Source organism: Gobio gobio, assembly GCF_949357685.1.
Source record: "Gobio gobio genome assembly, chromosome: 6".
NCBI lineage: Eukaryota > Metazoa > Chordata > Actinopteri > Cypriniformes > Gobionidae > Gobio > Gobio gobio.
Window position 1 is genome coordinate 41773583 of NC_137102.1, and position 16208 is coordinate 41789790.

Sequence of the window (16208 nt, forward strand, 5' to 3'; positions counted from 1 at the left end):
CTTTTTTTTTTTCTTTCATTGCCTTTTCTGATCATTTAGATTTTTTTTCCAAGTTGAAAATGTATGAATAATTATTAAAACAATAGTGGAGAAATTATATTAATTATTCAATTCACTTTATTTTAATAATAATTATTAATATTTGAACGGTAAATTAAATATTCACAATAAAAGAATAATTCAAATAAATAATACATTTAATCAAATTTAAATATTTCATATTCCATTATATAAATCCACTTTTTTTGAAGACATAAAAAAAAAAAAAAAAAAACTTTTACATTCAGCTTAGAACAGAAATATAAATATTTCTACTGGTATGTTCTGAGATTATTTATATATATGTATATGTGTGTGTATGTGTGTGTGTGTGTGTGTGTGTGTGTGTGTGTGTGTGTGTGTGTGTGTGTGTGTGTGTGTGTGTGTGTGTGTGTGTGTGTGTGTGTGTGTGTGTGTGTGTGTGTGTGTGTGTGTGTGTGTGTGTGTGTGTGTGTGTGTGTGTGTGTGTGTGTGTGTGTGTGTGTGTGTGTGTGTGTGTGTGTCAAATATTAATTTAATGTCCTCCCAACTTTATTCCCACAACAACAACAACAATATTATTATTACATTGTTTATTTCACTTTACCATAGAATGTGTCGTTATGAAGACTTTAGCACTTTACATATAATAATATGCTATTTAGTCCAAAGAGGTTCGTGGTCGTTGTCTTTGGCACTTTTCTTCAGTTGTTTTGGAAGTCTTCGGTTCCTCGCCCATTAACCTTACAGTTCTCTCTGCAATATGGATAAAGAAATAAATGAAACAGTGCACTGTAAAATAAACGTTTTGTATCATATACGGTTGGATTATAATAACTCACACTTGCTTGACTAGGTAATTTGTTTTGGTTTCACAGGCTTTCCTCTGACTCTCTGCCGCCACCTGCTGGCTGTCTGCGGCATCCCGTAAGGCTGCACACGAATCCAAATGATGCGCTTCACTGGTCAGATTCACCCACAGATTCTCAATAAGAGCTGCATGAAGCAAATTAATAAACACGTTCTAATACATTTATTAGCTGTTTTATTATTAAGTGAAATATAGCAATTTAAGCTTGTGAAATAACAAAATGAATGTAATTCGCCATGATCAACATGCATATATCATACTGCATATAAAACATATATTTATTTATCAAAGTGTCTGGAAGGGGCACGTAGAACAGCCTATTTCCTATATACATTATTCTCCTATGCTCTCATGTAAAAACATGCAGATGACGTATCGGGCTGCACCAACTTTATCATTTGGAAAAATATTCCCATATTAGGCTTTCCTACCCTCTTGTTGAGCCAGCTCAGAAAAAAGTCTTTCATGTTCACTGTGGTGAATGAGTCTTTCATTTTCCAAAGCGGTTACATTTTCTTTTAGGATCATCTAAAATAGAAACAAAAATCCAGCAAAATTACCATCTTTAAAAAACAAAATTAAATAAATGATTTGGACACTTTATCAGTTCCTTTTTTATTATCCTTCTACAATACTACTGTAGTGATGATACCATGGTACAGATGGTAACACCATTGTACACTAAAATTCAGGCCTACTGCACCAAGCATCAGCACAACACACATTAATCACTTTTTGATACTCACTTGCAGTTGCAGACTCTCGGTTAGAGTGGCGTTGGTTTCCCTCTGGCTCTCTAGAATGCTTTCCAGCTCTTCTTGCAGTCTGGTCTGGTTTTCAAAGCTCAGCTGCAGGGCAGATTTCAAGACATCTTGCTCTTTTTCCTTTATCACTTTAACTCCCTCCATCTTTTCAATTAAGGCCTGATGTGCTGCTCTGCATTGTGTAAGGCTAGCCAAGGGAGGCCAGGTGGCCCAAACCACAATGACGATCAGAGAGACCATGGACCACAATGTGAGGAGAGCCGTTATCCAGTTGCAGGTGTTCTGGGCCAAGCTGGATCTGGCCATCTTGAGAAAGATGATGTTTGACGCAGACTACACAGACCTTCTGCTGTCTGGTGGCAGCGATGGAAGTTTAAAGAATCAGGGTTGAAGCAGCTGTGTTTTGTTCACTGAGGCTGGGCTGCGACTCTTGAGCTCTGGATGTGAGTGGAAGCTATGTCAGCATATCTACAATGTTATTTTAAGGACCTTATCAGTGCTGAGGAATAATTACACATTCCTGTTTTAGAAAACATTCAGTATTTCCCTGGAGACATTCCCCATAATGCCTTACTCGGTATGAATATGGTGGGATGGACAGACGAAAATGCAGTAAAGAGGATAGTTCACCCAAAAAATAAACATTCAGGCAGCATTTCCTTACTCACTGTCATGTCATATCAAACCTCTATGACTTTCTTTCTTCTGTCAAACAAAAAATAATATACATATTTTTTTAAAAAGTGCCCATACAACGAAAGCTGTCGGATTACATTTTTTGGACCCAGTTCTTTTGTTTCACATGTCCACATTTTCACCTGTTTACAGAAAATGCATGTTTGAAATGTCGTGACAGCGAGCAAAAAATACATCATATTTTAATTTTGGGTTGAATTATCCCCTTTAAATGAACTGACAGAATGTGACAGGATAAATTAATAAAAATAAAGCGCATGTTGATGCCAGAGCCAAAGAAAGACATGCACTGTTGATTTATGTCAACACATGTTATGGGAGGCTAACAGTTCTCAGAATATGCATAGATGCCCTGTGGTTTTAAATTTCAAAGTAAACAGTGGCATCTACAAGACCCCGAAAATCCAAATGTTTATCTGAATAACAAAACACAATTATGTTACAATGGACATGGAAAAATCTTGTTTAGTTAAAACTCTGGGACTTTCAACATCTCTAGACATGTTGAAAATGAAGATAAAGAGTATGACAAATGCTCAGATTTATAAAACACTACACTTGACCTCCCAGTGCGCTCCTCAGCCCACACACACTTAAAAAAGACTCTGTAATGTATTCTTTTTCAATTATTTTATTTGAATGGACTTTTCTAATATATATATATATATATATATATAAATTTGTCGTAAATAAAACAACATAACAATGGGTACAGTACTGTAAGCAAACAGATATGAATATTGCGATGACTTAACTACAAATGACCACAACAATTTCCCGTAAGAGATAATGATGCTCATTTGCATATGGAATGTCATACAAAAAAAAGAGGAATGTTTGAAGTGCGTTTTAAGCGGAAAAAAGCATCAGCGGGATAGTTCACCCAAAAATACAATTCCGTCATCATTTACTCACCCTCATATTGTTCCCCAAACCTGAATGACATTCTTCTGTGGAAGGTGAGTAAATGATTTTTCCTTTTTGAGTGAACTGTCATATGTATAGATACAGAAGCAGCTTACAGAGTAGATACTATATGTACACATCATTAAAGACAGCATTTAGGACTTTTATATGTTTAGAAGTAATTCCATTTGTCTCATATCATAAAATTAGAATTTGATTTGCATAGGAAAAGCAGACATGCAGCACAACAAACGCAACTGGCATCTTGAGATTCTTCAATTCCTCATAGAGGATTGTGTAGTGCATTACTCGCAATGTACATTAAAATGTTTTGCTTTGAGTGCTGTAATTGATAGTCAAGTGGTAAATAAACTTTTGATCTACTGATCCAGCATGTATATTTGCGAGGTGGCGAGTGAAAATGCTAAATGTTTGCTTTAGCTCCAACAGACCGGCATCACATAAGAATACTGCAATGCACAGGTGAAACAGACATTCTTAAAGCATGCACACCCTCACCCAGCCTTTATGTAAAATACAAATTTGCACTGCTCGCTCTTTTGTTCGAAGCGTAACATGAACCCTACAGGCTTACGTGAAGCTTATTGCAAAGTTTTATGCTCTATATCTGGCCTGCACATACCAAGCAAAGACATTAGATAGTTGTTGCGTTCTGAAAGCAAACAGAGCAGCTCAAGCCATGCTGTTGCTATGAGTGTCATTTTCAGCAGAAATTGAGCGCACCAACTCTTCCACCCAGCGCAACTCAGAGACCATCTGCTCAGCGAGCACGTCATAGCGGTTCTCCAACCGACCAAACCTGCGTTTGAGGGCATTGGCCGACAGCATGGTGGCTCGGGTCTCCTCCTGGCTCTGTCTGCGCTGGGCTTGTGCTTTCTGCAGCTCCTGTTTGATCTGATTGAGATCTGCAGCGATGCTTTCGTTCTCCTCCTTGTACCAGCTTTCCTTCTCCTCATAGATGGAGCGTAGAGCGGCCACGTCCTCCCCGCAGGAGCGCTGGTTCTTCTCCAGCTCTCGCAGGCCATCCTCAGCCGCGGTTATCTCCTCCATGACCAGCGAGAAGCGCTCAAAATTGATGTAGGTGTTGTTAGGAGGCATGCTGGAGTGGGATTTGATAGTGTACTCCTTCAGACGGGTGGTCTTCAGACGCCTGCGCTCCGGCTTGCGCTCGCTCTCTTCAGGTCGAACGTTACGCCTCTTAATCACCTGTAGGGGACGATGGGATGAGAACTAGTCAAGCACAGAACAAATGGTGACAACTCAAAAGTGAGGGAAAGAGAAACATTCGAACCTTGATCCAGGGGTGCTGGAGACTGTCCTCGATTGTCATTCTCTTCCTGAATGTTAAAAGCAAATACTGAATTATATACATATATTAATAAACAGGAATTATATTATGTACTGTATAATTCATAGAATTTACTAATATTTTTAATGAGATTTTTCAGTTTTCTATTTATTTTATTTTTGATTTAAAGTGTTAGTTCACCCAAAAATGAAAAAAGCCTATGTTTATTTGACTTTATTCTTTCAGCCAAACACAATCTGAGTCATTTAAAAAAATATAGTGGCTATTCCAAGCTTTCTAATGGGAGTGAATGGTAAAACATTTTTGAAGCCCAAAAAAAGCGAATCCATCTATCATAAAAGTAATCCACTCAGCTCCAGGGGGTTAAAGGGTTAGTTCACCCAAAAATGAAAATTCTGTCATTAATTACTCACCCTCATGTCGTTCGACACCCGTAAGACATCCGTTCATCTTCGGAACACAAATGAAGATATTTTTGTTGAAAGCTGATGGCTGAGAAAGGCTTCAGATAGGCCTCCATTGGCATTCAGTACATTTACACTCCCAAGACCCATAAAAGGCACTTAAAACGTCGTTACAAAGTCCATCTCACCACAGTGACTCTACAATAATTTTACGATGCGATGACAATAGTTTTCGTGCGCAAAAAAAATCAAAATAACGACTTTATTCAACCTCTTCTTGTCTTCCGTGTGTGCCTCCACGACGCATGCGCGAGAATATGACGTAGTGCCGGGGTTCGAGAATCCATGAAATGCACACTTTAACCCCATTTTGAGAACTACGCCGAGACCTAAAGCATGATAAATGTAGAATTCAACAGCTTAGATACGCACGTCTTCCTCTGCTTGTAAACAAATCGCTTCTGGGTCATGTGTCCGAACGCCGGATCTGCGTAATATTCTCGCGCATGCGTCGTGGAGGCACACACGGAAGACAAGAACAAGTTGGATAAAGGTGTTATTTAGATTTTTTTTTTGCGCACAAAAACTATTGTCATCGCATCGTAAAATGATTGTAGAGTCACTGTGGTGTAGACTTTGTAACGACGTTTTAAGTGCCTTTTATGGGTCTTGGGAGTGTAAATGTCCTGAATGCCAATGGAGGCCTGTCTGAAGCCTTTCTCAGCCATCAGCTTTCAACAAAAATATCTTCATTTGTGTTCCGAATATGAACGGAGGTCTCACGGGTGTCGAACGACATGAGGGTGAGTAATTAATGACAGAATTTTCATTTTTGGGTGAACTAACCCTTTAATTAAGGCCTTCTGAAGCAAAATGATATCCATATTTATAACCTATATTCACTGGTTACTGGTAACGGCCGTATGTGAGTCTAGTTCCATCTACTCTCACCTAAGCTTACGCTATGCCTACGTCCTATGTCAGTGGTTCTCAAACTTTTTATACCAAGTACCACCTCAGAAAATATTTGGCTCTCCAAGTACCACCATAAAGACCAACATTAAAATACAGTAGCGTGGTAGGCCTAACTATTCAGCTACATCTCTGCACAGTTCAAAAACGAGGCAGTTTATTCCTAATAAGAATATGTATTGTTGTCAACCACTTTAACATTGTAAATACACAGTTTGTACATTAACACTACACTGTGCTTACATACAGGTAAATAAAATAATTGAATAATGATTAAATTAAAATGTGTTGTACCTTAAAGTTAGATTAAAACTGTACTGTACATACTCGTACCACACTTTGAGAACCACTGTCCTATGTCATACGCTGGAACTCGACTCTCTCATGAACATGCGGATGGCCGTTACCTGAAGCTAGTGAATTTGTGTTATTAAATTATAATTATTACAAAAACACATCGCTTAAACTTCAGAAGGCCTTTATTAATCCCCAGGAGCTGTATGGACTACTTTTATGATGGATGGATGCGATTTTTTAGACTTCTAAAATCTAAGGTAACATTCACTCCCATTATAAAGCTTGGAAGAGCCAGGACATTTTTTTTTTTAATGTAAATCCGATCGTGTTTGGCTGAAAGAAGAAAGTCATAGAATGGCTTGAGGGTGAGTAAAATTGTGGGATAATGTTCATTTTGGGGTGAACTAACCCTTTTTAAAGTTTTCATAATTCATGTGCTTTTGTCAATTTATTAACATTTCCATTTATCTTTATTTATTCAAGGTATTTTAGTACATCAACTTTTAATAATTGAAAGTTTTTCATCTAATATTTATATCATTTTTAATAGTTTTAATAATAACAACACTGGATTTTACTAACTTAGGATCCTTGACCAGCAGTCGGCGAATGAAGTCCTTGGCGAGTTCACTTGTGTTGCTGAAGTACTCTTCATCAAAGTCATAATTGACAGCTGAAATGTTGGTTAGTGTTTCTTGTTTGGTCTCGCCAAGAAACGGAGAAGCACCACTCAAGCTAAAGAGCATTAATAATGCATTAATATTTGTCATGCAAAGTACAACGGCATCATCTGAGTGTGAAAAAAAGCATGTAATCAATGCAGCCAAATAAGCCATTTATGTGATAATTACTTACAGTATATATGTGATAACTCCAATGCTCCTGCAGGAAAGAAAATCATAAAAAAAAATGAATTAATTCAGAGCAAAAAATAGCGATATTAGGCATTCACAATCTAAACAATATTTTATAATAATCATCAGCTACGTTTCCATCCAAAGTTGCAAATGTAACAAAATTGGAATATCACATAAAATACTTGCAAATAAAGCACTGTTTACATCCCATGGGTTAAAAATTGCCACACAATATCTGTAATAAAAGTGGAATGTGCTGAAATCAGGGAAGCCATTTGTCTCTTTTATCCTACATCATAAATGGCAGACGAAATGCATAATCTTGCATTCTGATGTCTAGTGTGCAGTTATTTGAGACACTTCTGAGAGGTCATTAAGGCAAATTTGACATTTCATTTCAGAATAACTAAATAACTTTGAGATGCTGTGCAATAAATTTGATCCAATGGTTAAGTCCAGTTATCCAATCACATTCTCTGTTGAGGTGAAGTCGCTAAGTTTTTTTGATACACATTGAGGAATTTATTCGGTAAACCTGTTTCTATTGTAGTTTATGCACCTGCCTTCTTATCAGATAAAAAAAATTACATTACTAAATTGAGTGCATTAGTTAATTTTTAGAATTTATTCGTATCTTGATGTTTCCACCCAGTGTTTTTAATGCAATAACATGGCTATTGATAGTTATGACTCACCACATGTCTGCCTCCAGGCCAAGGGGCTCATAATTCACAATTTCCGGTGCTACAAATGACAAAAGATGTGGCAAATCAAACTAGGACTCCTGATACACTTATAATGAATAAAGATATAATTCAACGTTATAATAAAAACTCAGGTTCCCACCAACAAACTCAGGAGTTCCGAATATGTTTTTAAATTCGTTTCCATCCTTAATCTGATGCGCAATTCCAAAATCTATCAATTTGATCCTGGGGTTCGGCACATTTTTATCCAGCAGCATGATGTTTTCAGGCTGAAAACAAAGTACATTCAAGACTTTTGTAGTACATGTTTCCATGTTAATGAGACACAATTCACAATTTTGAATGATCGGGCATCTCCATTGATAACAAATCTTATAAAAAACAAAACATACCTTTAAGTCAAAGTGTGCTATGCGTTTAGAGTGGAGGTAGTGCACTCCATCCAGGATCTGCTTGAGGAACTGCGTGGCCTCCTCCTCAGTCAGCGACTCCTTCTCAGCCAGGAAGTCAAACAGCTCCCCTCCAGACACCAGCTCCAGGATCAGGATCACGTCGGTCTTGTTCTCAAAGATGTCGTGGAGAGTGATAATATTGCTGTGCTGGATCTCTCGAAGGATGTTAACCTCTCGCTCGATCTCCTCACGGCTCACACCCCGTCGACTGGATGACAGCCGCCTCTTCTTGATAAACTTGGCGGCATATTCTGTTCCAGAGCTCCTTTCTTTACATTTACGCACAATGGCAAACTGTCCACTGGGAAACGTGTTACAATGATACATAAATTAAAAGAGGAAACACAGATAGCCTATATAATATTAACAGTGACATATTATTATAACAGTGATATATCAAGAACAGATCATTGCATATTGATGATATGGATATGGAATGTGTGCAAAAAAGCACAACACTGAACAAAAGTTCATACATTCCACAAAACCAAACTAAATTTCTAAAGGAGTATGAGAGCAACTCATTTAAATAAATAGTACAAATGCTGTGTAATGCAATCAATGAGAATTATAAAAGTCTGATAAAATGTGTGGTTGGTTAAAGTACTCCTCTGACGGCTCTTCTCTGGCCCATCTGTAGTCTCATTTGCACTACAGCTGTGCTCAGGCTCAGAGAGCGAGCATATGCATTGTAAAGCAGTGATGTCATTCTGCAGCAGCACAAAGCAGAAACCTCCACATCCATATATAGGAAGAAAGGCAAGACTCAGTGTTTGCAGATGATTAAGTCACTGTGCTGGGGATTTTTCTATTGTAGGACTCTCATACTGTTTGTTTTTACACTGCACTGATAAGCACAAACACTACGTTGCGTTGGCAACTCAAGGCCAGACATTATGATGTATTAATTTACCTTATATCTCATCAAAAAGCTTTCATAGCTATAGTGCTTAATCAAATAATAGGATCTTAGGCTAATTTTAACCTCAATCTTTGTTTTATTCACTATGTGTGAAACCAGGTTAAACTAGTTTTACAGAGTTTTAAGGAGTGAAATGGCATCTCTTACCTTCCTAACTCCTCTCCCATTTCATAGAACAGCTCCACATCCTCCTGCCTGAAGCCAGCCATGATTTGCTGACTGCAAATCTGTTGACCAGAAATAGTTCTTGTTAGGGACTAGTTTAGTTTCATGGTTTTGACTTCATCAGGCCACTTTATTGTCAATGACATAGATTGCTTGTAGCCGTTCTGAAGAGTGCACATGCTTCGGTATTTACTCTTGTCCTCAAAGGAAGTTGGATTTTAAACTGAGATGGGAACGAGAAGTTCCATGTGGAGAGTGTGGACAATATATTCCTCCATACGTCATTACCTACGGTCATAAACTAGATTGACCAGTTTTTTTCATCTTCCTTCCTTTCTTTATTTTGGACCTTTCACAGCGAATATCTCAGCTCTGCAGTACAAACTCACACTGAAATTACATCTCAATGAAATCTCTCTCATCTATGCTAAAAGACACGTTTCAAGGCTTAATTAATGCCTTGATGGGTAAAGACAACTACAACAACCATATATTATAGCTCGGAGGTTAAGGTTTCAATGTTTTCAACGTTTTTAATGTGGTTATTGAGTTCGTGAAACACATACGAAATAAGTATATTACGATAATCCACAACATATCTAATAAAGCACTGCCTAATTCCAGTAGCCATCTGGCTAACTTGTAAAAGGAACGATCAGTGAACACCGGCAAGCTTCGCATGTTGACACACAAAACACATTACGGAATAAATGAATATGGTTTCTGTATAATATTAATAATACGACACAGAACAATGTTATAGAATAAGTAAACGCTGAGAGTTTGTTACATACCTTAACGTCGCCGCATTCCTCAGCCAATGGGTATTTTCCGGTTGCTGCGCTCTGGAGAGGCGTGGCTTGTTCAGTGACATCACCGAGACTCCACCGCAGGATGATGTCAACTTGTACCTGTTATTAAGAGTCTGCCAGGTGTTAGCACACTGATCTAAGTTTAAAAAAAACTACTTGTTTGGGCTTGTTTTGCACTGTTCCTTTGTCAGTTACTACAACAGACTCATAACACACATACAAATGTGTAAATGAATGAAACAATGAATATATACACATGGGTCAATTGCATGACGTGTATTTTTGTGTCCAAGTGTATTATTTCCTTTTAAAATAATTTGATATAATCATGACATTTATCACTTTATTCTATAAAACCTACTTTGCTTGAATTCATTTTTTTAGAACATTTACATAATGCATATTATGTTAGCCTATGTTTTGTTATATAAAACACCCGAATGTCAGGTGGTGCAAATGTCCGAACAAATGAACAGACTAAGAAAACTATTTAATGGTGTCTTAATAATAACAAATTAAAAACTAAATACTATGGCATCCTTTAAGTTTTGAAACCTAAAAACAAACTGTATAAATCTCAGTAGTTTTAAAGCTGTTGAGATAGGCTAATTGAAACACTTTTTTCCAGCAATTTGTATATTCTCAAAAGTCACAACTGCAAACATAGCTATTTTATTATGAATTGACAAGGTAATAACAGTAAACATGATCATGCATCATCCAGAGGAGCCCAAATGATTCTTGTGGCAAAGTGAAAAGGTTTGTAGATCATTCTCAAATACTGTTAAAAACTGCTCATTTAAAGTAGGCTATAGTACACTTTCAAGTCAGGTGGTACAACTACAGTATATACGTGCAACTATTTGGTTGTACCTCCTGACATAAAAACAGTAAAAAAAATAATTCAAACACTTTGACATGTTATTGAACAACTGAAACACATTGTGTCACGGTTCATGGATTCATTGTCTCCTTTTCTGTGTCATGTAAGGTTGTGTTGGAGGCATGGTCACTGATTACGGTGCTCATCACCCTCACCTGCTGCATTATCCACCCCATATATACTGGTCTCTCACTGGCATTCATTGTCAGATCTTTTCAGGCTTCCTGTTCCCTGGATTCTCTCTGTTCCGGTTCCTGGATTCCCCGGCGTCTGTGTTGCCCGCTGCGTCCCTGCTTTGTCCTTCTGCCTGGGATCCTCTGCCTGCACCTGCCATTGTCCGCGTGGTCCGCCTGTCATTTCCGCCTGGGATCAGCCTGAACTGTCCTCTTACTTTCTGCACTTTGATTCTTGTTTATTGTCGACGTTTGTTGCTGCCTTTTGCTCAATAAACAAGTATTTCTATCGCATTTGGATCCTCCTGTCTCTTCCTTGCTATCTGACAGAACGATCTGACCATCAACATGGATCCAGCGAAGTTGAGTGAGCTTCAGGAGTATCTCAATGCTAACAGCCAGAGAATGGATCAACAGGCGACCGTCACAGCTCAGGCAATGCAGGCAATGGCGAAGCAGGTGTCTGAGCTCTCCGCCCAAATTCGAGTTCCCACTGCGCCACCACCACCGCCGCACAAACCCCGGATTCCCACGCCAGAACGTTATGAGGGTGAGCCTGATCTATGCAGATCCTTGCTAACGAGGTGTTCTTTGTTCTTTTCGTTGCAACCCACCTCATTTTCCACAGAGATGTCTAAAGTGGAGTTGGTGAGGCGTGTGGCGCGCTGGGGAACGGCAGTTTGGGAGACTCAAGATCCGTGCTGTTCCTCATTCCGCCGCGGGTCGCGAGGCGGCCCGCAGGCTCGCTGAACTCCAACAAGGCAGTAGACCCGTTTCCGATTACATCATAGACTTCTGAACAAAGGCCGCAGAGTGTAGATGGAATGACGAAGCGCAGTGAGACCGTTTCCTGCATGGCCTGGCTGACCGTGTCCAGCGAGAAATTTACGCTCTGGATTTACTTGCTGATCTCAATGGTCTCATGAGTCATGACACTGGCACTTTAAGTAGATTCACGACTGGAATCACACCCACGCATGAGAAGGACCAGCGAGCACGGTCAGCCCAACCAATGATCCCAAGCCCATGCAGGTGTGCAGAGCTTGGCTTTCCCGGGAGGAGAGAGATAGTCGTAGATCGGGGGGGCTCTGTCTCTGCTGTGGCGCGGCGGGGCATTTCCATCAACCAGTGTCCGGTAAAAGATCGAGCCCGGCAGTAGAGAGGAGGCTACTGTCGGGTGGAGCTGTGTTGGGGAAATCCTCATCCGCGACCCTCCTTCCAGGAAGATTGCAGTGAGCAGCCGGTTCTTACATCTACCAAGCCCTTGTGGATTCCGGAGCAGAGGGTAATTTTATTGACAGAACACTGGCACAGCAACTCAAGATTTCCATCACCCCCTTTCTAGTACCATTGCTGTTCACGCCCTCAGTGGTCAGACACTAGCCACCATCACTCACATTACTGACCACATTACACTCACCAGCTCTGGCGATCATACCGAGACCCTCCAATTCCTCCTCACTGGCTCTCCTCACGCACCTGTTGTCCTCTGTCATCCCTGGCTTGAAGCACAACCCCAGGATTGACTGGGGACACAGCGCAGTCACGGTTTGGAGTAATCAGTGCTATGCCTCTTGTCTTGTGTCTACCCGTTCGTCTGTGTCTAGTTCTGTGTTTCAGGAGGAGACGATGAACCTGTCTAACGTGCCAGAGGAGTATCTCGACCTGAAGGAGGTGTTCACTAAGTCCCGGGCTTCTTCTCTCTCTCCTCATCGTTCCCATGACTGTGCTATAGATCTGCTTCCAGGCAAGTCTCCGCCTAAGGGCAAGTTATATTCACTTTCTACTCCTGAGAGGGAGGCCATGGAGAAATACATTTCTGATTCTCTAGTTTCCAAGCTATCCGCCCTTCCGTTCTTTTTCGTGGGTAAGAAGGATGGTTCTCTGCGACCCTTGTATTGATTACCGAGGGTTGAATAACATCACGGTAAAGAATACCTATCCTTTGCCGTTGATGTCTTCAGCCGTCGAGAGGTTACATGGAGCATCCATATTCACGAAACTGGATTTACGTAATGCTTATCATTTGGTGCGCATAAGGAAGGGGGATGAATGGAAGACTGCAGTTAATACCCCCAGGGGGCACTTTGAATATTTGGTCATGCCCTTCGGGCTGTCCAACTCCCCTGCAGTCTTCCAAGCACTAGTCAATGACGTGCTGGGAGATATGGTGGACCAGTTCATTTATGTCTACCTGGATGACATATTGATTTTTTTTCTTTTCTTCTTTTCTCCAGGAACTAATGTCCAGCACGTCAGACTAGTGTGACAGAGGTTGCTAGAGAATGAGCTTTTTGTCAAGGCGGAGAAATGCGCGTTTCACACACAGTCTGTTCTATTTTCAGGTTACATCATCTCATCCGAGGGAATGCGCATGGACCCTGACAAGGTTATGGCTGTGATAGATTGGCCAAGCCCAGATTCCCGTAAGGCCCTGCTGAGGTTTCTGGGGTTTGCCAATTTCTATCGACGTTTAATTCGCAATTTCAGCCAGCTAGCCGCACCTCTGACCGCTTTAACCTCTCCCCGAATGGCGTTCATGTGGTCTGGTGCAGCCGAGACTGCATTTACCAACCTCAAGAGCCGCTTCATTTTGGCTCCCATTCTCGTCACCCCTGATCCTTTACGTCAGTTCGTGGTAGAGGTGGACGCATCGGAGGTGGGGGTAGGAGCAGTTCTATCCCAGTGCTCTTCCTTGGATGATAAGATGCACCCTTGAAAGTTTTTTTTTTTCTCATCGTCTGTCGCCAGCCAAACGCAATTATGACATTGGTAACAGGGAATTGTTGGCAGTCAAACTTGCATTGGAGGAGTGCCGTCATTGGCGAGAAGGGTCAGGGTTCCTTTTATCGTGTGGACTGATCATAAGAATCTGGAGTATATCAGATCGGCCAAAAGACTCAACTCCAGGCAGGCTCGACGGTCTCTTTTTTTCGGACGTTTTGATTTTTCTCTTTTGTACCGCCGGGTTCAAAAACATCAAACTTTATCGCACATTTTTGACCGCTCCAAACACCCGTCCACTCCCTAGTGCATTTTACCAGAGAGACTTCAAGTTTCCACACTCACATGGGAGGTCGAATCAAAGGTTAAATCTGCCTCAGAAGGGGTAGCGCCTCCGCCCGGTGGATCACCGAATAGACTATTTGTACCGGAGGGAGTTCGGTCCGACGTGGTTCGATGGGGTCACTGCTCCAATGTAGCTTGTCATCCAGGAGTTAATAGAACCAGGTTTTAGGTCAAGTAACGATTCTGGTGGCCTGGTATGGCTCGTGACGTCCGAGATTTTGTTTTGGCTTGTTCAGTCTGTGCCATGGGTAAGACATCTAACTGCCCTCCCGATGGGCTCCTTCAACCGCTGTCTATCCCTTCAAGACCCTGGTCCCACATCGCGGTAGATTTTATCACCGCCCTCCCAGGGCAAGACAGTTGTTTTAACTGTCGTGGACCAATTCTCGAAGATGGTACATTTAATCCCCTTGCCCAAATTACTTTCTGCCAAGGAGACCGCGGCAGCTGTCGTCGATCACGTCTTTCATTTACATGGCCTCCCGATGGACGTCGTGTCCGACAGGGGACACCAATTTGTGTCCAAATTTTGGTGTGAGTTTTGCAAATTACTGGGGGCGACGGTTAGTTTGTCATCGGGATTCCATCCCCAGAGCAATGGCCAGACTGAACGAGTGAACCAGGACCTTGAGAAAGGGTTACGATGTTTGGTCTCCAAGAATCCTTCCTCCTGGAGCTAACGAATCTTATGGATTGAGTACACACATAATTCGTTACCAGTGTCAGGTACGGGCCTTTCGCCATTTTGAGTGTAGTTTAGGGTACCAGACACCTATTTTTTGCGGTTCTCTCCGCTCATGCTTTCGTCCAGAGGTGTCGTGACACATGGAGCAGAGCCTGCGAGACTCTGCTCCATGTGGGTAGACGCACCAAGGCCCAAGCTGATCGCCACCGGTCTAAGCCTCCCGTTTACGTCGTGGGTCAAAAAGTGTGGCTTTCTTCCAAGAATATTCCTCTCCGCTCCGTGAGTAATAAACTGGCTCCTAAATTGATTGGCCCGTTCACTGTCACCAAGATTCTTAGTCTGATGGCAGTTCGCCTCAAACTACAGTGTCCCGCATACGGGAGGATTCACCCCGTGTTCCATGTCTCCAAATTAAAACCCGTTTTTCATGCTCGTATTAACCCGCCTGTCCCGGTTCAACAATTGCTATTGTCCACGTGGTCCGCCTGTCATTTCCGCCAGGGATCAGCCTGAACTGTCCTCTTATTTTCTGCACGTCTTGTTTATTGTCGACGCTTGTCACTGCCTTTTGCTAAATAAACAAGTATTTCTATAGCATTTGGATCCTCCTGTCTCTCCCTTGCTATCTGACACATTGTTCATGATGACTGAAAAATGCATTAGTTTTGAAAAGCTTTATTATGTATTCATTATTTCAGTAATTTAAATTTATGTGTGTTATGAGTCTGTGAATCAGTGTAAGAGAGACATCCCAAAAAGTTATGTGCACCCTTATGTATGTGATATGTAAGTCTGTATTTGTGCCATTTATTCCAATCCAGACATTTGATAATTCCATTCCAGACGTTTATAATACTTGAACGTATTTGTGAGACCAGCATTAAAAAGCATTAAGCTACTTTTTGGATTATTTTGTAAAAAAAAAAAAAAAAAAAATTATATATATATATATATATATATATATATATATATATATATATATATATATATATATATATATATATATATATATATATATATATATATGTAAATAACATTTTCCTTTCACAAACACACACACACACACACACACACACACACACACACACACACACACACACACACACACACACACACACACACACACACACACACACACACACACACACACACCAAAAAAATAGGCCTAATATAAAAGATGATAAGGTAAACATGTAGATCATTAAAGTAAAAGAAAACAACAAAA

General features: G+C 40.5%; 2 protein-coding genes across 2 annotated transcripts; both read right to left on the reverse strand.

Moving 5' to 3' along the window:
* Window positions 1–604: 604 nt before the first annotated feature.
* Window positions 605–2092, reverse strand: LOC307127485 (uncharacterized protein). The gene is made up of 4 exons (XM_079818734.1): window positions 1636–2092; window positions 1321–1417; window positions 861–1014; window positions 605–774 (listed from the first exon to the last, which is right to left on the reverse strand). Exons 1-4 carry the CDS (start codon window positions 1957–1959, stop codon window positions 723–725), a joined length of 627 nt encoding a protein of 208 aa, XP_079674860.1. The 5' UTR covers window positions 1960–2092; the 3' UTR covers window positions 605–722.
* A 1240-nt stretch (window positions 2093–3332) lies between these two features.
* dapk3 (death-associated protein kinase 3) lies at window positions 3333–10224 on the reverse strand. The gene is made up of 9 exons (XM_079818707.1): window positions 10156–10224; window positions 9344–9423; window positions 8215–8575; window positions 7962–8091; window positions 7811–7859; window positions 7114–7140; window positions 6841–6993; window positions 4568–4613; window positions 3333–4482 (listed from the first exon to the last, which is right to left on the reverse strand). The coding sequence occupies exons 2-9, from the start codon at window positions 9403–9405 to the stop codon at window positions 3949–3951; spliced, it is 1362 nt and encodes a 453-aa protein (XP_079674833.1). The 5' UTR covers window positions 9406–9423; window positions 10156–10224; the 3' UTR covers window positions 3333–3948.
* Window positions 10225–16208: the final 5984 nt, after the last annotated feature.